Below are 26379 nucleotides of genomic sequence, written 5' to 3'. Positions count from 1 at the left end.
TTTGGCCAAGTAACCAAAGTTAACATCACCAATGTTGCATATCGATATCAATCATGTGCCCTTTGATATAATGCCCTGAGAAGAGCATATCACCTCTGTATTATGCTTCCCATTAATACGTACCTTACTCTAATCACACGAAACAAACCCAAGATTGAGCAGTATTCTACAAAATAACTAAAAGTACTCTTTAAGAGAGTCATGGTCATAAAAGACAAGGAAAGACTCAGGAAATGCCCCAGGGAAGGTCCTGAATTGGATACTGAAATAGGAAAAGGATATTAATGGACAAGCTGTGAAATCTAAATAATTCTCTACTTTCTAAACATTTTTAAAGAATTTTATTTATTTATTTGACAGATAGAGATCATAAGTAGACAGAGAGGCAGGCAGAGAGAGAGTGGGGGAGGGGGAAGAAGGCTCCCAGCTGAGCAGAGAGCCTGACACAGGTCTCGATCCCAGGACCCTGAGATCATGACCCGAACCCAAGGCAGAGGCTTAACCTGCTGAGCCATCCAGGTGCCCCAAATTCTTTACTTTCATTAATAGTGTGTGTTGTACCAGAGTTAATTTTCATTGTTTTGATAAATATTCTATAGTCATATAAGATGTTAGGGATGTTGCATGAAGTGTTAATGAGAACTCTCTGTACTACTTTTGTGACGCTTCTATATATCTATAACTAACTCAAAGTTCTTAAGATTAAAAAAAAAGTCAGGAGCTCTTGGACCAGGCAAGGGTGGGCTTCCTTACCATCTTTGAAGTCCAAGTCAATTTTCACACCCAAAGGAGGGCAGCTGCACTGTGCCAGTGGTCATATTATAATATTTTTACTTGAGAAAGAGCCCTGATTAGAAATGGATTGGAAAAGGGTTTGAGGAATTAAATAGGATGGAAAGTCACAGACTAATGATGTTCTTCCTCTATTTAAAACATGTAATAAGGAAGGCTTTGCTAAGTTCTTTAATTTTTTTTTAATCACACTTAAACCTCACAACCTTTTGAGGTAGGTGTTAAGTTTTCCCTGTTTACAGATGGGCAGACTGGGTCATACAGAAGCAAAAGAACAAGATTGTAGAGCTGAGAGTTGGTGGGCTTGGGATTCAAATCCAAACTTTTTTACTCCAGAGTTTGTTCTTAATCACTCCACTGTACTATCTTTTCAAGGATGACCCTCATTCAGTTCATACCTCAGGGGTTCCACACTTGGGTGGATCAAAGTAGTGGGGATAGAAGGCAAGGGAAGGGGATGGCCTCAGATGGGTTGGTCAGCTAGAGCTGTCCATGGTGCTGGCCAGAGAAGTGTGCAGCTGGAGAGAGGAGGAGATGGTCTAAAGGAAGACAGCTGGGAAAGCTAACACACAGAAGGAACACTGCTCAGACTAGAAAAGGAGAGCAGTTAGACCTGGTGACTGATTCTTCACCAATGAGGAGATATTCAAAGGGGAGATACTTCAAGTTTTGGCTAGAAATAATAAACTAGGAGCCCGTGGGTGGCTCAGTTGTTAAACGTCTCCCTTCAGCTCAGGTCATCCTTCCCCGGGCTCCCCGCTCAGCAGGAGGCATTCTTCTCCCTCTGTCACTCCCCCTGCTTGTGTTTCCTCTCTAGCTGTCTCTCTCTATTAATTAAATAAACTCTTAAAAAATAGAGAAATGTGTAAACAGCAGATGGTGAGGTGGGACTTTTCCTCAGGTTTCGCTTGCAACTATTACTATTCACTACAGCTATTGTTAAAATGTGGAGATACTTCGGTACCAGTCATTTGCTGAGGTCTCTACTGCAGCTGCTCTCCCTGTCCCCTCACCATACTCCCAGCTCTCCCTATGACCCAACAACAAAAGGGTTAAAGCCTGGCAAAATGGGAGCAACCAGGACCCTGGCTCGGGCTCTGAGGCCAGCTGGTATCCATACTCATAGCTTGGCATCCATACTTTACCAATTGTTAAGAATTTTGAATACTATCCTTGTTTGCCCCCATTTTACAGATGAAGAAAGTCAGCTTCTGGAATGTTTAATAATTTGCCTGAAATCACCCAGCTCTCAGATGGTAAAACCTGGACTTGAACTCAAGTCTCCTGGAATTAAGCCTCATGTCTTTTTCCCTTGATCCCACTAATGTTGGCTTGCATGTCTATCTACCCTTTGGTGGGGACAATGAATGGAAGGAGCAAATTATCTAGGGAGTTTGGGTTGGCATAAAACTGTAGAAAACCCTATGTGGGGCGGGTGGGGGGGCATCCTAAGCAGAATGGAACTCTTTCATTTGAATTCTCATGTGATAGGACTGTCTGGCTCCTAGCCCCTGCCAGTTTTGTGCGTTGGCAGCCCTTTCAGGCTGGAGGGGCCATCAACCTCTTGATTCAGGCTCCCCATCCCCAGCAGCTTCAGAGGACCATGGCATGCTAATGCAGAGAGTGCCCCATGACTGCTCGTAGATCCAGCCCCCAAACCACCTAAGTGGCCCTCTTAGCTGCAGCTTTCTCTCACTCTTCACCCTTCAGGCTGGGCTTGGAAGACTTACCTAATTTCAGAGGTCAGAAATTTCCATGGGAGGACTCACCTCCGCATCTCTCCCCACCCCCTAAGTTAAGTACATCTTAAATGTAGACCTGATTTCAGAACCAACACTGGAAATGAAGTCAGAGTGCAGGGAAGGAAGATGGGAGGGGACTTTGCAAGTTCTGGAGGTGGGTTGACTTGACAACTGGACAGAAAGTCACCCTGGTAGCTCCTTTCATCTTTCTCCATCCTAGAGCACCAAGGCAGGCTCCTTATTATAGAAACAAAAGAGGGGGATGTGGAGAGAAGAAAAACTTCCTGCCTCTCCAGTGTGGAGCAGAGACTGGGAGATGGTAGGAGGGGAGAGTGCACAGAAAACTGAATGGCTTAATTATAGGGACCTCCCACTTGGTGAGTGGCCATCATCTGCACATGCACATGCGGCTAACTTTATTGTCTACCATGTGTCAAATACTTTTTACATGTCTGATCACTCTGTTGCTACGCCAGCCTTTTTAAAAAGGTTTTTAAAAGATTTTATAATTTATTTATTTGTCAAAGAGAGAAAAAGAGTGCACAAGTCGGGGGAGAGACAGGCAGAGGGAGAAGCGGACTCCCTGCTGATCAAGGAGCCCAATGCAGGACTCACTTCCAGGACCCTGGGATCATGACCTGAGTGGAAGGCAGATGCTTAATCAACCAAGTCACCCAGGCATCCCATTTTCCAAAAGAATTTATTTATTTGAAAGCGAGAGAGCAAGCATGAGTAGGGGAAGGGGGAGAGGCAGAGAGGGAGAAGCAGACTCCATGATGAGCAGGGAGGCCAACCTGGGACTGCATCCCAGGGCACTGAGACTGAGCCACCCAGACACCCGCTATATGAGTCTTTTGTTAATTATTCCCAGGTAACAGTTGAGGAAACTGAAGCTCTGAGAGGTCATGTAACTTGATCAAGATCACACAGTCAGTAAGTGAGAGTCAGGATTAATCTCAGGTCTGACTTCCCAGCCCAGAATCTCCTCTATTCTATTTGGTGGGGGAAGGGTGGGAGGACTTAGATAGATATATTTGAGTGTGCTGAAGCCCAAATTACTGAGTGTGTGCTTTATCTTTATTATCTCCAATAAGGTTTCTACACAAAAGGATTTAAGTCCTTCTTCCTCCTTTTCTCCCAAATCCTGGTCCTCATCGACTACCTGAATCATCACCCGACCTTGTTCACAGCCTTGAACCCAAAAGCATCCACCCTGTTGTCTTTCTTGGGTCCATGGAAGATATAGTCACCAAGACCTAGCACCCATTTTTTCCCATGGGTTCTGGGCTCCTGGAAAGGGGGACTTCCAGAGCAAATCCAACCTCCTCTCTCCTCCTGAGACTCAACCTTTTGCCACACCCCTTTCCACGCTGTTTGCCCCTTGGAGCAAAGTCCAGCTTGAACCTCTCCCTGGGAGTCCACTCTATCAGTCAAGGTCAGAGCTCTCCAGCAGAATTCTCAGCAGGCAGCCAGAGACCCATAGAAGTGGAGCCCACAGGGTGGGGACAAGGAATCCACCAAAGTTTGGGCACACCAGAGCTGTGGAGGGACACTCCTTTAGTGAAAAGGCACAAGGGCACATGGCTCCTAGCATGATCTTTTCTACCTTCTTCAGGTTTTGCTGCTGGGATTACTGAGGCCACCACCAAGCCCTCTCTGCAGAGTCACTGCTCTTATTTCTTTCCCGTCTAAGAATGGAAAAACAGGTCTCTTTCCCTGTCCCGCTGAGTCAGGCTGACCATTTCAAAAAGAGTTTAGAGGAAAACAAAAAGGAAATCATTATAGAAACAACAAACAGCATAGACATTGTCACGTCCAAAGTGCAGATTTCAGATTCTGAGAATAACATTAAAACTGGTGAAAAGCTCACTGAGTTACACATTCCTTGATCCCAACAAAATTCCAGACTTAATGGTGCTGGCATAACTTCATGAGCCCCCTGGCCTGCCTCTTCCCTCCAGTTCACTCAGCCGCTGGCCATGTGATTTTCCAGGCCAACTCAGGCCACTTTGTCATCTTAGTCCATCCACTGTTTACTTTCACAAGTAAATGCCAACTTTCCCAAAATGAGAGTTTATTTTCTGGGTTTACCCTGAGATTCACTAAGATCTCTCCCTGTAACACCACCCCCATCACTGTCCTGGGTGGTGAAACATCTTTAACTGCCCACGAGTGAACTTTGAGGCTTTCAGCTTCACCCACCTAAGGAGTCTTCACCAAATTAGAGCTGTTACAAAGAAAACCACAGGCCCCAAATGGTGTCCCTTGGGCCAAGTTTCAACCTCTCCCAGAAATGTAGTCTTAACGGATCAGACAGGAATTTTCTGGTCAGCACCAATGAGGTCATCTATCACAGGTACCCTCTCCAACCCCCAAAAGAAGATAAGGCAATCTGTAATAAGAGCCCCTGTCCTTCCCCATAAGGGAAGGCCACCTTACCTGGAAAAAAGATCCTTTTCTTTTGCTAATAGCATCTTGACGCACCCTCCTGCCTGTATAAACCTTCCATTTTGCACTACTCCCTGGAGCTCCCCTCTACTTGTAGATGGGATGCGGCCCAATTCATAAATCCATTTTAGAAAACCAACTGGATTATAAGTAATAATTATTTATTATTTAAAGTTTACCCCCTTGAATTTTTGTTGTTCTACAGAACTTTTCCACAAAGCAAATGCGGACAAATCAACAAATGGGCTTCCAAGAATCCACATTAGCGTGCCAGCGCCTTCTTCAACCATTAACCTTCAGATCCCCAGAAAAGAGTTAGTTTGCTGCCAGGGAGGAGGAAATGCCGGCAGAACACGCATAGGTCACTTTCTCTCCCACCTGCAAAAGGAATCCAGTCGTAAAGCAATATGCAAATGAGAAACAACTACTGGGTGCTTTTAAGTTCACAATTGCAATCATAGACTGAAGTTCCGGTTGAGATTCCGACCCTACGTCACCATCGCGCGGCCGGAAAGAACTGGAACGGCTCCCACTCCGGGGGCGAGCCCACGGAGTAACCTCCTGTGAATTTGGTTGCCTACTAAAATAAGGATTGCGAGGACGTCACAACAAGTAGGAGACCATACATTCCATGTCGCGACTGACAGAAGCTCAGTGACTACTAGAAGGGAAAACCAGAGAATACAAAAAGGGTAAGCATTAAAATTGGCCGGCTCTTTCGCCTTCCGTGAGCCTTGACTCCTTCGGGATGCCGTCGTTGTCCTGGGATACCGAGAGACGCCGTGCCCTGAGCGTCCTGTCTCTATGGAGACGGCAATATGGCGGCAGAGTGAGTTCCGAGAGTTGGTCCCAGGACCTGGGGAACCGCGCGAGTGGCGACCGAAGGTATCTGTCCTGGAAGACCACCTCCTTTGGGAAGTTGTGGCCGGGGGTCCTCTTCATGTCCCTTAGAGATCCCGTAGGACTTAGACTTGGGTGAGATCAGCCTGGGGATCTCCTAGAGAAGGGAGGAACGAACTTAAGTATTTTTATCACTTCACTTTATCAATTTCTTTTCCACTCCACACTACGCCACTTTTCCAGTGGTCATCTTAGTAATGTTTACGTTGGAAATGAGGCAAATAAAGGAAGCTGATGATATATATTTTTCTAAAGTCCTCATGATTAGAAAATTGCATTTAAAAACAACCCCTAACTGGCCCAGCGTCTTCACAGTCGCTGTAGATGGGTGTCTTTTGGAAGAGTAGCTCAACCGAGTATGGAAGTTATAATTATTAACTACAGTAACACTGGTTCATCTATGGCTTTTTCAAATCCCCTATTTCATCCCAGCTTCACATCAACTTTGTGAAGTAAGATAGCCTTTATTTAGTGAGGTGACTGGGTGGAGAAACGTGTCCATCTCAACCAGCCTGAGCCAATGCAGCCCTCCTTGCTCCAGGAGCAACACTCTCTTCCCTAAGCCCTAAGACCTGATCTAGACCAAATTTCTACCCCCATCATCTCTAATTTCTTCTACAGCTGTTGACTGGAGATATGAGCAGAGCTTTTCAGAAATCTAAGCAGAGTTTTCAGAGCTCTGAGGCAGTGGTATCTATGGAATCCCCTGAGGTCACAGACTTGACTGAGTCAGGCTGGACTACAAAGCCATCCAATAGCCAAAAAGTAATGGGACTCTCCTCCCTGCCTCCCCAGCTGACATTTCTTTGATTCCATCTGAACATCCTCTTTACAGTGGAAGGGAGGGGCCTCCCCTGTATTGTTCATTGCTTAGCACTGCACATATATAATAGCTGCTCAGTAAAAGCTTTGTGAGTGAATGAATGAATGAGTCAGTGAGTGGATCTAAGATATTCTCCAGAGGTTTTGGAGGTGTTGCCAATTAGGAAAAGCTGAATCAACAGAATCTTTTGCTTTGGATGGTGACGTGGAGGGGATGGGAGAGTGTCTGATGAAACTGTGTAAATTTCTAAAGGATAACCATAAAATTGTTGACTAAAATGTAATATGTTGTAATAAGGAGTTAAAAGTTGAACCCCAAACTTGAAAAGAGGTGTTTTTTTTAAAAAAGTAGGCTGCATGCCCCAATAGAGTCCAACATAGAACTTGAACTCACAACCCTGAGAGCAAGACCCTGAGCTGAGGTCGACAACCAACTGAGCCACCCAGGTGCCTCGAAGAGAGAGAATTTAAGACAAATAAAAGACAGCTTGCATCTCACCATAAACTGTTGTAAAGATTAAAATATATAAGGGATGCCTGGCTGGCTCAGTTGGTGGAACATGTGACTCTTGAGGTCAGGTTTGTGAGTTTGAGCCCCACGTTGAGTGTAGAGATTACTTAAAAATAAAATCTTAAAAAATAATAAAATAAAATACATGAGAAGGCCTTCCAACACTGCTTGGTATATAAGTTCTCACTAAATGTCAGTAAAAGTCGTTGCTATTTTTGAGATTGTTATTCGAAGAGGTGGGGAAAGACACTGAGTAGTCTGAAAAATATACATATGTTCAAAAAGGTATTAGATTGATGTTGTCCAATATAGTAGCCACACATGGGTGTGTGTGCTAAAGGAAGTCCCCTAAAGGAAGAGGGGTTTTGGAGTTTAGGTCCCATGTGTGTTCCCTAGAGCAAGACCAAACATCCTTTTGAATATTTGGTGAAAGCTGTGGACACTTTCCTTGGGAAAAAAGCACTTCTTCATATATATGACATTTTGCATATGGTTTGCTTATTAAATTTGCATATATTTGCCTATAATTTCCAGCTGCAGTCTCTCCCTGGATCCCTCTGCTCTAGAAGTTGACTTGCTTATCTCTGGATTGAGTGGCTATTTCAGTGAATGCTTACTTTAAACCTGGACTGCAGGTTGCCTACTGATAGAAAAAACCTGAAAGACCAATAACTATCCAATCTCATTCACCTCTTCTTTGCCCCTTCTTCGCAGAGGAGGCAAGACACGTTCAGAGAAACAAGTAGAGGGCAAAAGCCAGCTAAAGGTAATGCATGTGCCTCACTCCCTCGGGGCTTCCTGAGAAATGCCATGCATGGCCACGGCAGGCCTCATCCCTGGGTCCCTCTCCTGAATGGGGAGTTTCTAGGCTCCTGGGTCAAGCACTGGATCTTAGATTCAGGCTCATTGCTCGTGGAGCCTCCTCCTGCCTCCTTGCCACAGCTGGAAAGTGGGCCCTTCTTTGATAATGAAAGCCTCAGTGAGTCTACTCCACGAGCCTCTCTCTTTGATGTCTCTGTCTCCCCTCTGGTCTCTTCCTAGCTCCCCATTGGCAGGAACTTCTGGCTCAGCCAGAGTGCTCCCCTTGGACTTGTGTTCTAGGTGGTTGATGCTCCTCCAGGCAGTCCCAAGCTCCCTGACGCAGATTAGGGACAGCGGGGACTGTACCATGAACTCTGGGTCCTGTCTGAGCGCCAGTACAGCGGCCATGGCCACCATCACCGGCAGCAGTGTGGCGCTAAGTGTCTGCAGCAGCAGCAACACCAGCGCCCGGGTGAGCAAATGACCAGGGTGGGTGGGGCAGGGGAACAACAGGGCAGGGGGCAAGGAGGCAGGGGGCGGGGTAGGAGTCTGGAAGGACCTGACTCCTCTGTCCAAACCCCAACCCTATACCCTGCATACATGGAGCACCACACCACCTGGAGAGGTGCTAATCAGAGCTGAGAGAGTAGTCAAGGGTTCTCTCTTCCCTCAGAAAGTTCTCCTGGGCTTGACCCCATATGCGTGACCCAGATGTGGATGTTGCTGACTTTTTGTAGCTCTCGGGGTGTCTCTCTGTGACATTGCAGTGGCAGGGGTGGAAGGTGGTTGTCTAGGAGTGTTTGGGGTGTGTGACTGTGCGGGGTGCCGCATGTGTCTGTGTTGTGCGTGCATCCTTGTGTCTCTCTAGATGCAGTGGTGCTTGCCTTTGCATCCCTGAGGACTGGGAGGGTCATCATCTCCCTCCCTCCCTGTGGGCCATTCTGGGCCTGTCTGCCCCATGTTTCTTTGCCACCCTTCCCTACTCTGCCTGAGCTGGCAGGAGATTGGAAGTGGAGTGGAAGGGAGGGGCCAGGGTATTTCTCTCCCCCACCCCCACCCCCGGCTTTTGAGACAGTAGTCCCATCAGAAGCTGCATCTCTCCATGACTCCAGTCCCCACCCGAAAGGCGTCAGGGCTCTGAGAAGCCCAGCACCTCCCCTAACCAAGCACAGCAGCCCTTTCTTGATGTTGCTAGCTTCTGGGCACTTCACTATACCTTGGTTGTGCATTAAATTCCTCATTTTAAACACCCACGGTGGCTTCTGTTTTCCTGACTGGACCTGACTGATGTCCCAACTGATATTACCGTAAATTACCCTTTCCCACCCATGTCACCTTTCCTCCATGGGCTGACCAGGAAAGAAAATACCACACTGGCCACCTGACACTCTGTAAATATTTAAACTAAGAGTGTAAGCTCCAAGAGAGAAGAGATGCATCTATCTTGTTCACTGTTGTGGTCCTGGTGCCTAGCACAATGTCTGGCATGTGGTATGTAGTCACCAAATATTTGTCCAGCAGATGAATATATCTTTATGTTAAGTAACAACATGGAAGCAATACTTGCCCAAAGATAACGTAACATGGCGGTAAGGGGAGTGTTCATCGCAAAGACTGTGGTAGGAAGAGGTATCTTGCTCATCTTCTCTTCACCTTGGCTTTGCCCCTCCATCCCCCTCCCTTCTCAGGTAGATGGGGCTAGGGATCAGCTCGGGAAGGATTTTCCATTATTGATGGGAAGCGTTGGCATGCAGCTCCTCTGGCATCGTCAGGAGCAGCCCTTGGAGTGGCCCCACATCACAGTAGGGGGTGGAGGTTTCTTGCAGGCAGATTGACTCCTTCCCCTGCTCTACCAGGCAGTTGAGGGATGGGAGAGGGAATGGTAGAGTATTCTCGTCATCTCCAAAATTGTGCAGGATAGACCACTCCAGCTATGAGAGACTTCTGCAGCAAAAGCATAAAAGCATAGGATGGGAAGGAGGGAAAGGACAAGGCAACACCAGAGAGGACTGGTATCTTTAGGTGCACTGAGGAACAGAGCAGACTAAGACTGCTCAGTATCTGATGGAGTGGTCCAGGGATGGGTGTAGGGGTGGGGTCATGGAAAATCTAGTTGGAAAACCATCGCCATGACCTCAGAAACAGTAATATCTGACTCCAGGGCTTACTGCCCCTCACCGTCTCTCTCCAAGACCATCTCCCAAGGGCCAGAGGTGGGGTAATTCCTTACTTCCTGGAGAAGGGAGATCTTTGCCTGTTCTCTGGGTATTTGAATCTTACCCTGTTAACATGTCCTTTCTTCTCCTCCTTTCCCCTGACAACTGGACAGCCAGCCAGCTTGATGGACACTCGCGTGTGCTTCTCAAAGAAGCGAGACAAAGTGAAGAAGAGAGTCATCTGGGGCATTGAGGTGGCCGAGGTACTGCAGTGGAGAGGTTGGACGTTAGGGAAGGAGGTCACCAAGAACCTAGCTCTGAAAAACGTGTCCTTGAAAACCCAGAAGATGGTGTACAGGTATGAGTATCAGGGATCAGAGATCCAGCCCCTGATGGGGGCTGGGGGGTGGAGGTTTCTTGCAGCCCCCTAGTCACTCTTTAGAAACCAAACTTTAAAATTTTCATATAAAATTAGGGGACTTTGAGTGGCTCGGTCAGTTAAGCGTCAACTCTTGGTTTCGGCTCCGGTCATGATCTCAGAGTCATGAGATCAGCCTTGCACCCAGCTCCTTGCTCAGTGGGGAGTCTGCTAGAGATTCTCTCTGCCTCTCCTTGCACCTCTCCCCACTGCACTCTCTGTCTCTCTCTAAAATAAATAAATATATCTTTTCAAAAATTTAAGTTATCATTTAAAATTAGAAGAGCATATAAAACAGGCACAGTTTGAATAATTATTGAAAGAGGAGCCCTCGTGACCAGATTACTAATAGAATAGTACGTGTCTGAAACTGACCTTCTCCCATGGTGTGTCACTCCCCTGTCGAAACACCTTCACAACCATAAAAGTAACCACCCTCTTGACTTAAAGATTTCCTTGCTTTTCTCTAAAGAAAGGACTTACCACCTATGTTTGCATCCCTAGATGATATAGTTTAATTTTACCTTCTTAACAAACTTGATATAAGTAGAATAGTATGGCATATTTTTTTTATCTCCTTGGGTTTTGTTAAGTTACGTTATGTTTGGAAGACTCATCTGCATGTGACCATAGTTCATTCTTGGTCATCACAGTATAATATTCCAACAGATGCTTATATTGTAATATATTATCCATTCTTCTGCTGAGGGATGTTTGGGTTATTTCTGGTCTGGGACTGTGATCAGCATTCATGTATAGATCTTCACCTGCAGGTTTTTTCCTAGGGAAGATACATAGGAGGAGAATTGCTGTGACCTAGAGCATGTCCGTTCTTGCCTTTTATAGAAACTCTTCTCTAAAGTACTCATTCATATTTCTGTTCCCACCAGCCAAGCACGAATTCCCCCACCTCCGCAATTTTACCAACCAAAGCTATTGTCAGAATTTAAAATATTTCCAACAGTGGTGATTTTTTTGTGGCTCTGATTTACATTTCCCTGCTTGCCGACTCAGCTAAGTGTCTTTCATGTGCTATTGACCATTTCATTGGTGGAATTCCTATTTAAGTCTGGACTCACTTTTCTCTTAGATTGTCATTTTCTTTTTTTTTTTTTAATGAACTTCACCCTCACACAAGGCTCAAACTCACAGCCCCTAGATCAAGAGTCCCATGCCAGGTGCCCCTGTCTTTTTTTCAAATAGAAGTTCTTATTGCTACTAATCCTTTGTCAGTCATGTGTTGTAACTATCTCCTCCCACCTATGACTTGTCTTTTCATTTATTTACCATGTCTTTTGAAGAATTGAAGTTCTTCATTTCAAAGGAATCAAATGTATCAATCTTTTTAGGTTATGATTGGTGCTGCTTTTAAGAAGTCCTTCTCTCCCACTGCCTAGGTCATGAAGACACTATCCTATAGTATCTTCTTTTTTTAAAAAGATTTTATTTATTGAGGGGCGCCTGGGTGGCTCAGTGGGTTAAGCCTCTGCCTTCCACTCAGGTCATGATCCCAGATTCCTGGGATCGAGCCCCACATCGGGCTCTCTGCTCAGCAGGGAGCCTGCTTCGCCCTCTCTCTCTCTGCCTGCCTGTCTGCCTACTTATGATCTCTCTCTCTCTGTCAAGTAAATAAATAAAATCTTTTTTAAAAACAAAGATTTTTTTCTTTAAAAAAAAGATTTTATTTATTTACTTGACAGAGAGAGAGAGACAGCAAGAGAGGGAACACAAGCAGAGGGAGTGGGAGAAGGAGAAGCAGGCTTCCTGCTGAGCAGGGAGCCCTATGCAGAGGTCGATCCCAGGACCCTCGATCCCAGGACCCTGGGATCATGACACAGGCTGAAGGCAGATGCTTAATGACTGAGCCACCCAGGCGCCCCTCCTATAGTATCTTCTAAAGATGATGGTTTTGCTTTTCAAGTTTGTCTTTAATCTATGCAGAATTGATTTTTGTGAATGATGTCATTTTATTTATTTATTTATTGAATGGTTTCAAGTAGGGATCCGATGATGCTTTTCTTCAAACAAATGTCCAAATATCCCCAAGCCATTTGTTGAAAAGTTCATACTTTCCCTGATGATCTCCTCCTCCACTGATGTTTATCCTTGTTTGTTTGTGATCTTAATGTGAAAAATTCCAACATATCAGCATTGGTTTGGATGTTTCCTGTGGCTTTTGGTTTTGACTTGGGTTTTTTAAAGATTTTATCAGGCTAAGGACATTCCCTTCTATTCCTACTTTGCTAAGAGTTTTTCTCATAAACAAGTTGAAGGTTACCTAATATTTTTCTTTATTGAAATGATCATTTGAATTTTTTTCTGCCTTAATTTGTTAACCTGGTAGAGTACATTAATTGATTTCCTCTGCTAAACCAACCATGTATTTCCTGAAGTGAGCTCAACTTTGTCATAATTCTTTCTATACATTGCTAAATTCCTTTGGCTCTCTCCTTTTGTTTATGAGAGAGATAAACCTATACTTTTTCATTCCTCTCCTGCCTCTGTTAGATTTTGGTAACAATGTTACAGTGGATCCATATATTTGGGGGACTTTTTTCCCTTATTTTATATTACTGGAAAGGTAAGGCTGGGCTTATTTTTTTTTCAAAGATTTTATTTATTTATTTGACACAGAGAGATCACAAGCAGGCAGAGAGAGAGAGGAGAAAGCAGGCTCCCCGCTGAGCAGAGAGCCCAATGCGGGGCTTGATCCCAGGATTCTGAGATCATGACCTGAGCCGAAGGCAGCGGCTTAACCCACTGAGCCACCCAGGTGCCCCAACTGGGCTTATTTTTTATCAAATATCTGGTAGGACTTGCTGTGAAGCCATCCAACTTAGTGTTTTCTCTGTGGGAAGATTTTACTTATTTATTTGAGAGAGAGGGAGAATGAGAGAGCACAGCAGGGGGAGCAACAGAGGGAGGGGAGAAGCAGGCTCCCCACTGAGCAGGGAACCCCATGCGGCGCTCCATTCTAGGACCCTGCAATCATGACCAGAGCCGAAGGCAGATGCTTAACTGAGTGAGCTACCCAAGCACCCCTCTATGGGAAGATTCTTAACTCCTTATTCAATGGCTTTGATGATTTTAGGTAGGATGGCCATAAAGTGAATTATCTAATTATGGAGTCCACTTTGGTAAGTTATTGTTTCCTAGAAATGGGTTTATGTCATCTAAACTTGAACATTTTTTAATTTTTAATTTATTTATTTGACAGACAGAGATCACAAGCAGGCAGAGAGGCAGGCAGAGAGAGAGGAAGGGAAGCAGGCCTCCTGCTGAGCAGAGAGCCCAATGTGGAGCTCAATCCCAGGACCCTGAGATCATGACCTGTGTGGAAGGCAGAGGCTTAACCCACTGAGCCACCCAGTGCCCCTAAACTTGAACATTTATTGGTACAGAGTTATTGGTATCTTCCTGTGACTATTTATCATCTTCCTGTGACTATTTCAGAAGTCTGCACTATCTACGGTTTTGAGCCATGTTGGGACTCCACAGCCTTGCCTAGATCTCGGCTTGGATAGGCACCCTGGCCCCTCTGGTCTCAGCCTTGGTTTCCCCCAGCTCAGTGCTCCAGGATTTTTCTTGTTATCTGAGCCCTGATCGTGAAATGCTTAAGCCCCGGCTCTCTCCTGCAGGCCCCCCAAGACCAAGTTCTTCTTCACCGTCATCCCCCTGCCCATCTTGCTGAGCCCAGGCATAACTTTCACACTCCCTATTATCTTCCGGCCTCTGGAAGAGGTAAGGTCTGCCACTGAGAGGGGGCGGTCAGGGAGGCACATGGGCACCGTGACCTTGGAATAGGAAGCAGAGCAGAGCAGCAAAAAGAACCCCCCTCCCCCACCAAGACACACACACACCCATCCTGCCAGCTCCAGAAGCTCCAGCTTGGGAAACCCTGGAGAGGCTCCGAGCCTGAACTCATTGGACAGCAGGGGGGATCCCAGTCGGATGTTGGAGACTAGTGTGTGCTACTCTATTGGCCACAAGCCTTAGATTCCTTACCCTTAATCTCTTCCTACTCTCAGAACATTCCCCCAAATACTTTGGTCCTCGAAAAAGAGGCCCCTGATCTCTGAGACCAAGACAGTGTGAGAGGATGAGTACCCAGCTCTCCTCGGACACTGATAGGGGGAGGGCATGATCCAGCCCCGCCCTCAGCGACTGTGTTGGGGGCAGAACCAATAGCAGGAGGGGCGGGGGGGGGATTGTGGTCCCTGAACACCATACACTTACCACGGATATGTGACTGCCTCTGGCCCCCCCACCTCCCACATTGCAGAAGGAGTATGTGGACCAGCTCTGGTTTGAGAAAGAAGAGGGAATGTTCTATGTGGACCTGAGGGCCACCCTGCCTCGCCACAGTCTGATCTGCCCACCGTCCCTACAGTTGCCCATGTGTGCTGTGGGGGACACAGCTGAGGCCTGGTTCTGCCTGGAAAATGTGGGGTGAGGGGAGCAGCTGAGGCTCAGAGGTGGGGAGAGTGAGCTCGGTGAGGAGGGTCCCAGGATACTGTTGGGGGAGGGGAGGAAGAGAAGGGCCCAGCATCTCTGGGTCTTTCTAAAGCAGAGACAGGGGTCAAAATGAGCCCAGTGGCTCTGATCTGCAAACCCCCACCCTCTCCAGGGACCTGCCCACCTTCTTCACCTGGGAGTTCCCCAGTCCATTCCATATACTGCCCACCACGGGCCTGCTGGAGCCAGGCCAGGCCTCCTACATCAAGGTGACATTTCATCCCCTTTTGGCTATCCTCTATGAAGTTCAGGCCACATGCTGGTACGGAGAGGGCAGCAAGCAAAAAAGCAGCATCCAGCTGCAGGCTGTGGGTGAGGCCCGACCTCTCACTTGTCCTGAGTCCCCCTGCTGCCCCTTCTGGGTCTCAGAGCCTCAGGGTGCACCCCCGCACCTCCTCTGCTGGCCTGTCCTCCACAGGACCTCCACCAGCTTCCCGCACCCACCCACCCCCCAGCCCTGCAGGCTTTGCCTTTTCTTTGCCTTCCTTGGTGTGGCAGACCAGTGCTTCCCTGGGGATCCCTGCCTTTTTCAAGGGACAGTTCAGCTGGGGCAACAGAGACCCTGGTGGGTTTCTTCCCAAGACTCCCCGTCTCTGCCCCAGCCAAGTGTGCACAACTACTGGTGAGCATAAAGCAGAAGCGCCCAGAGGACCGGGATGCTGAAGGCGCCCAGAAAGTGCTGCACTTTGGCACGGTCGCCGTGGGCTGCACTGTGGAGAGGCAGATCAAGCTTTACAACCCTTCGGCGGTATGCCTTCTGTTGGGGGGGTCGGGGGGTGGGCAGGCAGAACCACAGGACCGGATGCTTCTAAGACCCCTCCCCTTCACAAAGTGCCCTCTTCCTCTCTGTGCCTTTGGCCCCAAGCCTCACATAACCCACGTCTGTTGATACACGCATGTGTCAACAGGTGTCCTCTCTTCTCAGCTGGGGGCTGGGCTGGGGTATCCCTTGACCACCCCCAGAGCAACTCCAAGAGCAGCCCTAAGGAGGTCCTACCCCCAGGACCACAGCTAGCCTTTCTGATACCTTTGGGGAAAGAAAAGAGAGCCCACCAGGCAGTCCCAGTGCCTAGCACATAGCTTGGCCTCTTCTTTCCTCTTGGTGAGGTGGCCTCTGTACTCAAACTGACAAGTAGGGCACAGGATGGACTTCGGCTGTCCTCACCTGCTCAGTCATGCACTTTGGTAAGGACAGCTGCCTCACCCTGTGACCTGACCCTTCTGCCCCTCCCTGGTCCCACAGGTGAGCGCCCCCTTCCGGATCGAAGTAGCCCCAGACATGCTGGCCAAAGATCATGCCTTCTCATGCCCCACTACCAATGGCATTGTGCCTCCAGGCAGGAAGAAGTTAGTGTCAGTGTCCTTCCACCCTGAGACCTTGGACGTCAGAACTATTGACTACTTGTCCATCATGCCCTCTGGCTGTGCCTCCCAAACCCTGCTCAAAGTCGTTGGTTTCTGTAGAGGTACTGGCCACCCTAGGACAGCGCACTGCCTCTGGGGACAGGAGCAGCCCCCATTTAGGACTGGGAAGGGATCTTGGCCTGCTTGAAAGGCCTGGTGCCTCCATACCCTTCAGCCTGGGTGTCTGCTGCCCCCTGGTGGGCTCAGTGTGGAATCAGTTTTGGACGCCCAGAGATTATATTCCTGCCCTCACCCCCTGGTGAACTTGGAGGTCAGCTCGGGTTGCTGGGGCTCAGCCTTCTGTCTCCAGGAATTGCCACCGTCCATTAGGGGACTCCTTCTGAGATATCCTCAGGGAGGCTGATAGCCCAGCCCCACCCAGGTGGCAGGGCTCACAGGAGTCCCATCTCCACTCAGGTCCTGATGTGTCCCTGCAACACAACTGTGTCAACTTCAGCTGGGTCAACCTTGGACAATTCTCGGAGCAGCCCCTGTGGATTGAGAACAAGTCGGACTGCACAGCCTACTTCCAGTTTGCCATTGACTGCCAAGAGAGTGTCTTCGGCATCAAACCGGCCTTTGGGACTCTGGTGGGCAAGGCCCGCATGACCCTGCACTGTGCCTTCCGGCCCACTCACCCCATCATCTACTCCCGGCGAGTGGCCTGTCTCATCCACCACCAGGTGAGCAGTGGGGGCAGAGGTGAGGAGGGGCTCTCCTGGGTCTTGGAGGAACCAGCCTGAGGCCCAGTGATGAAGACAGTGCTTGGTGATCACTCTTTTGTATTCAGGAAACTCTGCTTGGATTATCTCTGCCAGGGCCGGGCCAAGGGCATAGGAAGGCTCACTCCAGACCAGGTCAAGGGCTTTTCTTCTTCTTCTTCTTCTTCTTCTTCTGCTGCTGCTGCTGCCAATGGGCTGGGGAGAGGGGGGACTGGACTCAGAGTAGAGAGCCTTAAAGTCAGGACCCAACTCAGGGCCATGGGCAAGGTTATCCAAATTGCACCTTGACCAGCTGGCATCTGGCCCAGGTGGCAAGCGGGGGCTAAAGTCTAGCCTCATACAGATGCATGTCATAGGACCCCCTGTTCCTGGACCTGATTGGGACCTGCCACTCAGACAGCACCAAGCCAGCCATCCTGAGGCCACAGCATCTGGCTTGGTACCGCACGCACGTGGCACGGGGCCTGACGTTCTACCCTCCTGACATCTTGAGCACCTTGCTGAGGGAGAAGAAGCTGGAGCAGGATAAGAATGGGGCCCTCAGGATTCCCACCGAGGTTTGATGGACCACTTGGGGCCTCCCACAAACAGGCTCCCTTCCCCAGGTCCATGCTCCCTTCTCCAGAAATTCTTAGCGAGCCGTGTTCCCCCAGAGCCCTGTGGGTGCCATTAGTAGTTGGGGATGACCTGTGTGGATCCCTGTCATCTTTTCCAGAAAGGGGCACGCGAATGAGGGGCAGTGGCAGGAGAAATGGCAGTTGGGCCCCCGCTCACCTATCTCTCCCCACGCAGGACCTGGCGGACGCGTCATCCCCGAAGTATCCTCTCATTTCCCCCATGACTGAGTACTTCTTCGATGGCACCAATGACATAGCCATCTTCCCCCCACCAGTCAGCATAGAGCCCACGGAGGTGGACTTTGGTGCCTGCCCCGGGCCTGAGAACCCCAACCCTGTCCCCCTGTGCTTGATGAACCACACCAAGGGCAAGATCACGGTGGTCTGGACACACAGGTCTGATTGCCCCTTCTGGGTGACCCCAGATACCTGCAGTGTGCCTCCACTGAAGTCCATGGCCATGCGCCTGCACTTCCATCCACCTGACCCCAACTGCCTGTACGCCGCGGAGCTCGAGGCCTTCGCTGTCTATAAGGTGTGTGTGGGCAGAAGAGATCAGGGGAGGGCCGCCTGTCTGCCCTGGAGCTTGAATGGCAAGGTGGGGTTGGAGGAAGTGGCAGGAGCCCATATAGGATCCATCCTCTCTGTGCCAGGCTCCTCTTTGGCCACGCTCCACAGTCCTTACTGGTTTGTCTTCTCCCAGGCTTATCGGCTGCCTTGGCCAAGGGGTTCTTGGCCCATCTGACTGCCTCTAGTGCTTGTGTCACCCCTGTAACCCCCCCCAGTCAAGGGAGAACTCAGCTGGGGTCCAGCCCTTTGGGAAAATTCACCACACAAGGAGTCACTCCCTGGAGCTCCTGACTTCTCTCTAGTCCTTGAAGTAGGGAGTGGTCCATCCAGAAGAACTATGGGCAGGAACCAGAGCCTGGGAGACCAAGTCAGGGGAGCCGGATAATTAGGCGGGGGCGGTGCGGGGAGCTTCTAGCATGACCTACCTTGGCCAGGGAACTTGGACCATAGGCTGTGCTCAGCCCAGCCTCTTGGTCGCAGATGCTGGTCACTCCCTCATCTCTGGTCCTGCTTTTTCCCTTCCTTATCGGCTCTACCTATGCTGCTATTCTCTGCCAGGGGCCAGGGTGCCAGGAATGAGAGATTAGCATCCCTTATCAGCTCTGTGACCCTGGGCAAGTCCTTTAATATCCCTGATGCCCTGGTCTTTTCATCTAAAAGTGTGGGGCCATATCTGTACTTTTAAGAAGGCTTTCCAAAGCTAAGACTTTAATTGCCTCCGCTCTAATATCTTGGCAGCGGGGGGTGGGGGGCAGGGGAGATATGGAGGATTTAGGAATAAGGCTGTGGACACCTGGCTTTGCCAAGTCTGACCCATCCAGATTGTTAGGCTACTGGCTCTGGCCCGGCCCTGTCTGCTACAGCAGCCACCGGCCACACATGGCCACCGAACACCCAAAAGGTGGCCAGTTCAAATGAGATACATCATAAGAGACCCACCGGCTTTCAAAAACTTAGCGCCAAAAGAATGTAAGGTATCTCACGCATCACTTATATACTGATTTTAGGTTGGAGTGGTAAGATTTGGGATCCGTTGGGATAAATAAGTCATATCACTGAAATTAACTTCTCATCGTTTCACTTTGTTACTGTGGCTGCCAGGACACGTAAAACTACCTTTGTGGCTTGCCTCCGTGGCTTGTGTCCTGTTTCTTTTGGCGGATGCATCTCTAGACACATCCCTGCAGGAGAAATGCTGTCCTCACACCCCAGCCTCGGCCCCAGCCTGCCACTGCTGTGGTTATGACAGAGCCTACTTGCGGGAGTGCCGAGCACGGCCCCTGTGCCCTGTGGTCAGGGCCATTAAGATGGCTGTTCTCTGCGCTGTCTTCCCAGGGAGATCCTGTCCTCTCTCTGTGCCTGGTGTGGGACTCCTGTAGCACAGTGGGGCAGGATAGGGGGCCCCGCAGGGTCGGACATGGGACTTTCAGCTTGTCCACTGGTCTGGCCCCCTGTGCAGGTTCTGCAGAGCTATAATAACATCGAGGAGGACTGCACCGTGTGTCCCTCCTGGTGCCTGACCGTCCATTGCCGAGGCCACAGCTATCGTGCCGCCTTGGAACACCCTGTCCCTCAGTATTCTCTGCATGCCCCCAAGGTGAGCATGGCCCCAGCGGCAGTGGGAGGTAGGACAGGGGAGTTTGGCCTTGGTCTGGTCCACACTCTGCCGGCCTTGCATACATCCTAACACCCTCCCAGGCCATCCCCCCCCCCCACCACAACCTCTAGGCCCTAGGGCTCCGGGCATGGAGGGCTCGCTTGTGGGCCAGTCCGGTTTCAGACTCCTGGCCGCTCCTTGCTCCATCTGGAATACTCCCCGGCTATCTCGCACTGAGATTGAAGATTCTCTGGCTCCTTCATTTGTCTGTGCCTTGTTTGCTAAGCACCTGCTCAGGGATCTGACCCCCCACCATGAGCCCCTGACCTTGGAGATTGCCCAGGTTCCTGTGGGTCGCAGAGCCGGACCCTCGGTTTCCTGAGTCATAATTCCCAGGCCTCTCGAAGAACCATTGGAGGTCATGTCTGACCCGAGCAGCCAGATGACAGAATGCTTAAAAGCATCAAGCCTGGACCCAGACGGCCGAGTTCCAGTCCTGGTTTCTCCTTCCACAACTCTTCCCGGCCTCCCTGACCTTTGTCATCCTTTCTATCCATCTCCGCTGCCCTCATGCCTCATATTGCTGGAAAGACACCCCTCTAGGGCCCTGTGCTGCCCCCCCCCCACCGGCTGCACTTCTGCTCTCCAATCCCCACCTGACTTCACCACCCGAGATTCAGCTCAAGTCCCTCCCTGACTGCATGGGGTTCCCCTCCCTGACCCCCATCCCTTTCTCGTGGCTGGTTCATCCCAGCAGTTTTTTACCACTGTCCATCTGATTCTGGGCCTGTGTTGCCCAACCCCCCGCCCACCCACCACCTCACAGGCGGGCATGTCTGTCCCAGCTGGGTGGGTGCCCTGTCCGAGATCTCAGGCCTTGTACAATATGACTGGCCTAGCTCTTATCCTGCAGCTGACCATATCCTACGGGCTTCAGGAATGTTTGGAAGCTGGGAATTCTGGGGCTTTCCCCTTCTCAAAGAGGGGCCAAGGGGTTCCTCTCAGCTCTCTGTAAGAGGGTTATCTAGAAGGGACTGCTGATCCCAAAGCTTCTGGACCAGGATCTCTGAAAGTGAATTCTCCAAAGGATGACTTGTGGGCACCCTGAAATGAAAGACCTCCTTAACTCTGTGGAGGAAGTCTCAGATGACTGTGTTTCCTGGGCTCACTTCCCTACGGCCACTCCCTCTCTCTGTCTGGAGGTCTCTGGAGGACAGAATCATTTTTTGGTGCCAAGCTGTGACCCTCTGTTCCCTGCTTGCAGGGGAGTGACTGGGATGTGTGGAGGTATCTTGGCTCTCCTTGAAGACAGGCCCAACCAAGCCCACACAGACTTCCCTGAGCCCCCGGGTGTCTGGACTACCGAGGGATGTGTCTCACATGCGGGTCAGTGGGGTGAGAGAGGAGGAAGCATATAGATCTGAGCGTGGATCCCTCTTGTTGTGCACCCCAGCTCTTTCCTGCAGTGTCCGCCGGTGAACCCTCCTACCGTAGCCTGCTCTTGATCAACAAAGGCTCCATGATGTTGACCTTCAACTTGGCCCCCCAAAGCAGCTCAGACATCTCCCTGCGACCCAGTTCAGGCCTCGTGGCCCCCAGGGCCCACCAGATCTTCCTCATCTGTACCTACCCTAAGGGCAACAGCTGGAAGCAACACCTTTTCTACTTACAGTTTAATTTTTGTCCCCAGTATCTCAAGGTAAAAGGCAGGGCTAGGGGACTGGGTCCTGAAGAATGGGCCGTAGTCTGGGGCTTTCCTTCTCAAAGCCAGATTCTGGGTTGGCCTCTAAATCTCCCCTAAAGTAGCCAAGGGGCTGCTTCTCTCCCCTCCCCCCAGGAAGTGCCCTAGGAGGGCCCCATTTGTGAAGAGCTCCCTACCCTCAGGCCCAGCATGTCGACCTCAAGGTGTCTGAAAAGGGATGCAGAGGTCCCAAAGAAATGAGTGTGGGCAAAGTAAGACTCATTGCAGGTTGCAGAGGGAGGTGTGGGGTTGGGCCGGAAAAGGAGCCAGGCTGGTGGGCCCACATCTGGCCCATGAAATGATCGGTACCTCCTGTCTTGGTCCCTGGGTTCTTTTCAAGAACCATCTCTTGGGTCGGTCTCCACCTACTCTGCCTTGACAGAAGCTGCCTGTGCCCAGGCTGGAGGAGGGCCTTTTGCCTTCCCTTCCAGGGGAAAAGCTGCCCACCCGTGGCCTCTCAGGCATTTGGGGGAGCCGGGGCAGCGGGGTGACATCCGGTCCCTGCCCTCCCTCCCCCGGCCCTAGGAGGTAAGCATGCAGAGCCGGGAGGAGCCCCTACAGCTGAAGCTGGACACCTCTAAGAGCGTGTTCTTCAAGCCCACCTGGGTGGGCTGCTCCTCCACCAGCCTCTTCACCTTCCGTAACCCCTCGCGTCTGCCCCTGGAGTTTGAATGGAGGATTTCCCAACCTTACGGAAAGATCCTGGCCGTCCAGCCTGTGCGGGGGCTTATCCAGCCCAGCGAGAGCATTGTGAGTGCCCCATCCTGCTGCTGCTGCCCCCGCCACCCCTGTGCTCCCATCTGCATGCTCCCCGCACCCTGCCCACAGCCAAGGCTCACACTGGAGAGAGTCTCATTGAGCTGGGGCTGCTGTCTCTAAGGAGATCCAAGGTCTCCTTCACTTTGACCATCATCTCTTACTCACGTCTCTCCGGGGGCCAGACTTACAGTGTGCACCCTCCCATTTAATCGATAACCACCTCCCCTGCCTTACAAGCAGGTGGGACAGCTATCATTGTCTTAGCTCCCATTTTACAAAGAAGAATTGAAACTTAGAGAAGAGAAAGCCATTTATGAATATTACAAATGAGGAGATGGAGAGCTGGCACTTGAAACACTTTCGAGGGGCAAGTCCTCTCTCCATCCATGGTCCCCAAAGCTGCAAGATCGCTGTGAGGTGGTTTGGAGCAGCCAGGTTTGGGGCCAGGTGGGTGCGTATCATGAAGGTGTGAGAAAGGGGCATCCTCGAGATCTCAGCAGCAGTCTGAAGGGGGGCACTGGCTGGGACCCAAACCAGCAGAGCCCCATTTCCTGGTCTAGGGCCATACAGACGAGTTGGGGAGGCCAGACACCAGAACCACCAACACTTGGTGTCTGGAAGAACCCAGGTGGTAGTCAGGGAGGCCAGAGACAGCATAGGCTCTGGAGTTGGCTTCAGGAGCTCACACTCCAGCTCCCACCAAGCCCCTCGTCAGCCGTGTGACCTGGGGCAAGTTACCCCACTTCTCTGTCTCTGGTGTGTCATCGGAAAATGAGGTACTAAATAATACCACTTACCTCGTGGGGATAAAGGATGGAGAGGATGAAGGAATGAACATAAAATCCGATGTGTGGGAAGTGCCCAGCACAGGGTTAACACTCAGAGGTACCATAGCTTGGTCCCCCACTGTGGGATCTCCTGTGGCCAGGAGTCTGGGCAAGGGGTTTTGGAGACCCCACGCAGGGATGGTCTCTGTGACCCCAGACGCTGACATGGACCTTCAGCCCTCTGGAGGAGACCAAGTACCTGTTCCGAGTGGGGATGTGGGTCTGGGAAGCCGGTCTGCCCCCAAACACCAAGCCCCCCGCCACCACCCACTACATGCTCAGGCTGGTGGGCATGGGCATCACCAGCAGCCTCTCCGTGAGTAGGAGAACCCTGGCAGGTGGGGCTGGGGAGCTACGGGCCAGGGCACCGGTGGGAGGGAAGGCCCCGGGTGCCCGACTCCAAGAGGACAAGGGATGGGAGCCACCCAGCCCTCTGGCCCTGTACTCCCTCGTCAATTCTCTGAGGCCAGGGTTGGGGAAGCCAGGGCTGTGGCCGGCTGACTCTGGCCCTCAGGTGAAGGAAAAGGAGCTGGAATTCGGGAACGTGCTGGTGAACAGCAAGCAGTCCAGGTCGCTGATGCTTCTGAATGATGGCAACTGCACCCTTTATTACCACCTGTTCCTGGAGCAGTGCAGCCCTCAGGTCGTGGACAACGGGCCTCTTGGTACTCGGGCCCAGGCCAGGGCTGGGGCCAGGGAGGCAAGCAGTGAGGGATGATAGTTAACCAGATCATGCTTTGGGGGAAGGCAGAGCAGGACTTAAAACTTGGTGCTTCCACCTTTTAGATGTGTGGCATGGGGTGGGTGACTCTCTGAGCCTCAGCTGCCTCATCTGTAAAATGGGACGATTGCCAGCACCTGCCTCCCAGGGCTGCAAGGCAGAGTGAAGTGCTTAGCAGATGCCAGTGACACAAAACGTGGTTTCCTCTGTCTGCTCTAGGAAGAGGGACTCTGCTCCCTGTTTTCCTGGCTCTGGGCCTGCTCTCTAGCTAGTACTCTGCGCCCAGGGGAGGGTATGTGGAAAGGAGCAGGAGGAGAGGCTGGGACTCTCTGGCCTGCACTGAGGGCGGCTTCTGCCCTTGACCCCACCGGGGTAATCCCTGAGCAGCCCTGCAGCTGGACCGCACAGAGGGGAGCCTGCCACCCCGGTCCCAGGACACCATCTGCTTGACCGCTTGTCCCCACCAGCGCTCCCAGTACTGCTGGAAGATCAGCTATGCTCTCCTCTCCCACAGAGGTACGTGGGCCAGAGAGGAAAGGGGGCGGACTGTGTGAGCAGGACCTGGGGTGGGCGGGTGCCGGGGATCCAGACAGTGCCAGCAGGGTGTGCGTTAGCATGCTGGGATGTGCTGGGGTGATAATGTGGTCATACTGACCACACCCATCCACACAGATGTCCGTGTATGTGTGTGCACATGTGCAAAAAAAAAAAAAAAAAAGAAGGCTGATACGTGTTACCCCATGAATGAATCTTGAAAACGTTACGCCAGGTGAAAAAAGCCAATCACCAAAACCCCACATATTGTATGATTCCGTTTATGAGGTGTCCAGCCAGGACAGGCAACTCTATAGAGACAGAAAGTAGATCAGTGGTGGCTGGGGATGGTGTTGGGGGAGGGGAATGGGGAGTGACAGCTTTTTGGTACCAGGCTTCTTTTGGGGGTGATGGAAAGGTTCTAAATTAGATAGTGGTGATGGTGGCCCAGCTTTGAATATAGGACAAATCTGGATTGTATGGGTTAAAAGTGTTAATTTCACGGTATATAAATTCTACCTCAATAAAGCCGTTAATGAGAGTCAGTTTGCAAACAAGCGAGGAACACCCAGTGAACACCACGATGCACACAGAGCATTTCAGACAATGCCTGACACATAGAAAGTACCAGACGAGGCTTGGCTGTTCTGGAAAGGTCCCAGAGCCTGGGAGATATCCACTACTCCTGACAAGGGTCCTGGGAAGGTGGCCAGGGGTCCTACATGCTCAGCCTGCATGCTGGGGCCCGGGACAGCGGAGAGGTGAGGCCACTCCTCATGTCCACACCTCTCTCCCCTAGATAACAAGGCTGGGAAGAGGCAGGAGCTGTGTTGCGTCTTCCTGATGGCTGTGTACCCCTTGCTCTCCATCCTGGATGTCTGCCCCGTGGGCAGCGCCAAGGGCATCACCCGGAAACACCTGTGGCGCCTCTTCTCCCTAGACACGCTCAACAGTTACTTGGAGCGTGACCCCACCCCCCAAGAGCTCACCTACGAGGTGCCCACCCGACACAGGTGAAGTGGGCTCAGGGCGGGGGCAGGGTCTATCTGGGGTGTTCTTGGAGCTCTCTGCCCACACCCCTCCCCCGGCACCAGGACCTATCTATGGAGTGTCTCCCCATCTCCCCCCAAATTCTTTCCATCCCTGGAGTGGCCTGAAGAAGTCAGGGATGGGCTCAAGGTCACAAATGCTAGCCCACCCCAGCCCCAGAGTCCCAGATTCTCCAATTCTCACCTACAGGAAGATGATTGCTTGGCCAGCCGTCCGCCCCTAGTTGGGGGTTCCGTACTGTCTGCCTCTGTCTCTGAGTCTGAGTCTCTTCTTCACACAGCACAAGCCAGATCCCCACTGTCTTCACCCATCTGAAGCTCGACTTCAACTTCGGGGCGGCGCCAATGGAGGCCCCACCCTCGGTGGTGCTCCTGGCCCTGAAGAACCGCGGAGTGGTGTCCCTGGACTGGTACGGGGGGCTGGGAGGGGGCTGCTGGGGGGGGCAGGAGGCAGGTGCTGGAAGCCATCTCTGGCTCCAGGTGGACCTAGCTGTCTAGTGCCTGTGAGCAGTGGATCCCCTCCTTCATGGGGTGGGGAGGCCAGTGTGGGATTGGGGATCATCCTTCAGTGCTCCAAACCTGTCACTGCCCGAGACATGGCCTTAGGCTCAAGAGTGGGAGAGGCTGATGGAGACTGGCATGGTCATCCTAATTGCTTAATGAGTGAGAGGTGTCCTATGGGCTCCTGCTGTGTGCCAGGTACCAATTTATGAGACTTTTCTCCTCCAAGCCT

General features: G+C 50.9%; 1 protein-coding gene across 2 annotated transcripts in view; it reads left to right on the top strand.

The window, feature by feature from the left end:
- Window positions 1-5458: 5458 nt before the first annotated feature.
- CFAP65 (cilia and flagella associated protein 65) overlaps window positions 5459-26379 on the top strand; it is a 35514-nt gene continuing 14593 nt past the window's right edge. Inside the window, exons 1-20 of one of the 2 annotated variants that reach the window (XM_044241616.1) lie at window positions 5459-5674; window positions 7930-7981; window positions 8317-8488; window positions 10346-10530; window positions 14229-14331; window positions 14873-15039; window positions 15218-15417; window positions 15708-15853; window positions 16349-16571; window positions 16927-17192; window positions 17588-17788; window positions 18024-18383; window positions 19878-20015; window positions 21469-21714; window positions 22282-22506; window positions 23500-23658; window positions 23857-24007; window positions 24451-24579; window positions 25397-25610; window positions 25928-26056. In XM_044241616.1, the coding sequence (XP_044097551.1) occupies window positions 8324-8488; window positions 10346-10530; window positions 14229-14331; window positions 14873-15039; window positions 15218-15417; window positions 15708-15853; window positions 16349-16571; window positions 16927-17192; window positions 17588-17788; window positions 18024-18383; window positions 19878-20015; window positions 21469-21714; window positions 22282-22506; window positions 23500-23658; window positions 23857-24007; window positions 24451-24579; window positions 25397-25610; window positions 25928-26056 (3407 nt within the window). In that variant the 5' untranslated portion in view covers window positions 5459-5674; window positions 7930-7981; window positions 8317-8323. Of the gene's footprint in view, window positions 5675-7929; window positions 7982-8316; window positions 8489-10345; window positions 10531-14228; window positions 14332-14872; window positions 15040-15217; window positions 15418-15707; window positions 15854-16348; window positions 16572-16926; window positions 17193-17587; window positions 17789-18023; window positions 18384-19877; window positions 20016-21468; window positions 21715-22281; window positions 22507-23499; window positions 24008-24450; window positions 24580-25396; window positions 25611-25927; window positions 26057-26379 lie in introns of both variants that reach the window. The other variant, XM_044241615.1, reaches the window with a different exon arrangement.

The sequence above is a fragment of the Neovison vison genome, chromosome 3, assembly GCF_020171115.1.
Source record: "Neovison vison isolate M4711 chromosome 3, ASM_NN_V1, whole genome shotgun sequence".
Taxonomy (NCBI): Eukaryota; Metazoa; Chordata; class Mammalia; order Carnivora; family Mustelidae; genus Neogale; species Neogale vison.
Note: the sequence above shows the minus strand (reverse complement) of the source record. Positions and strands in the feature narration are given on the sequence as shown.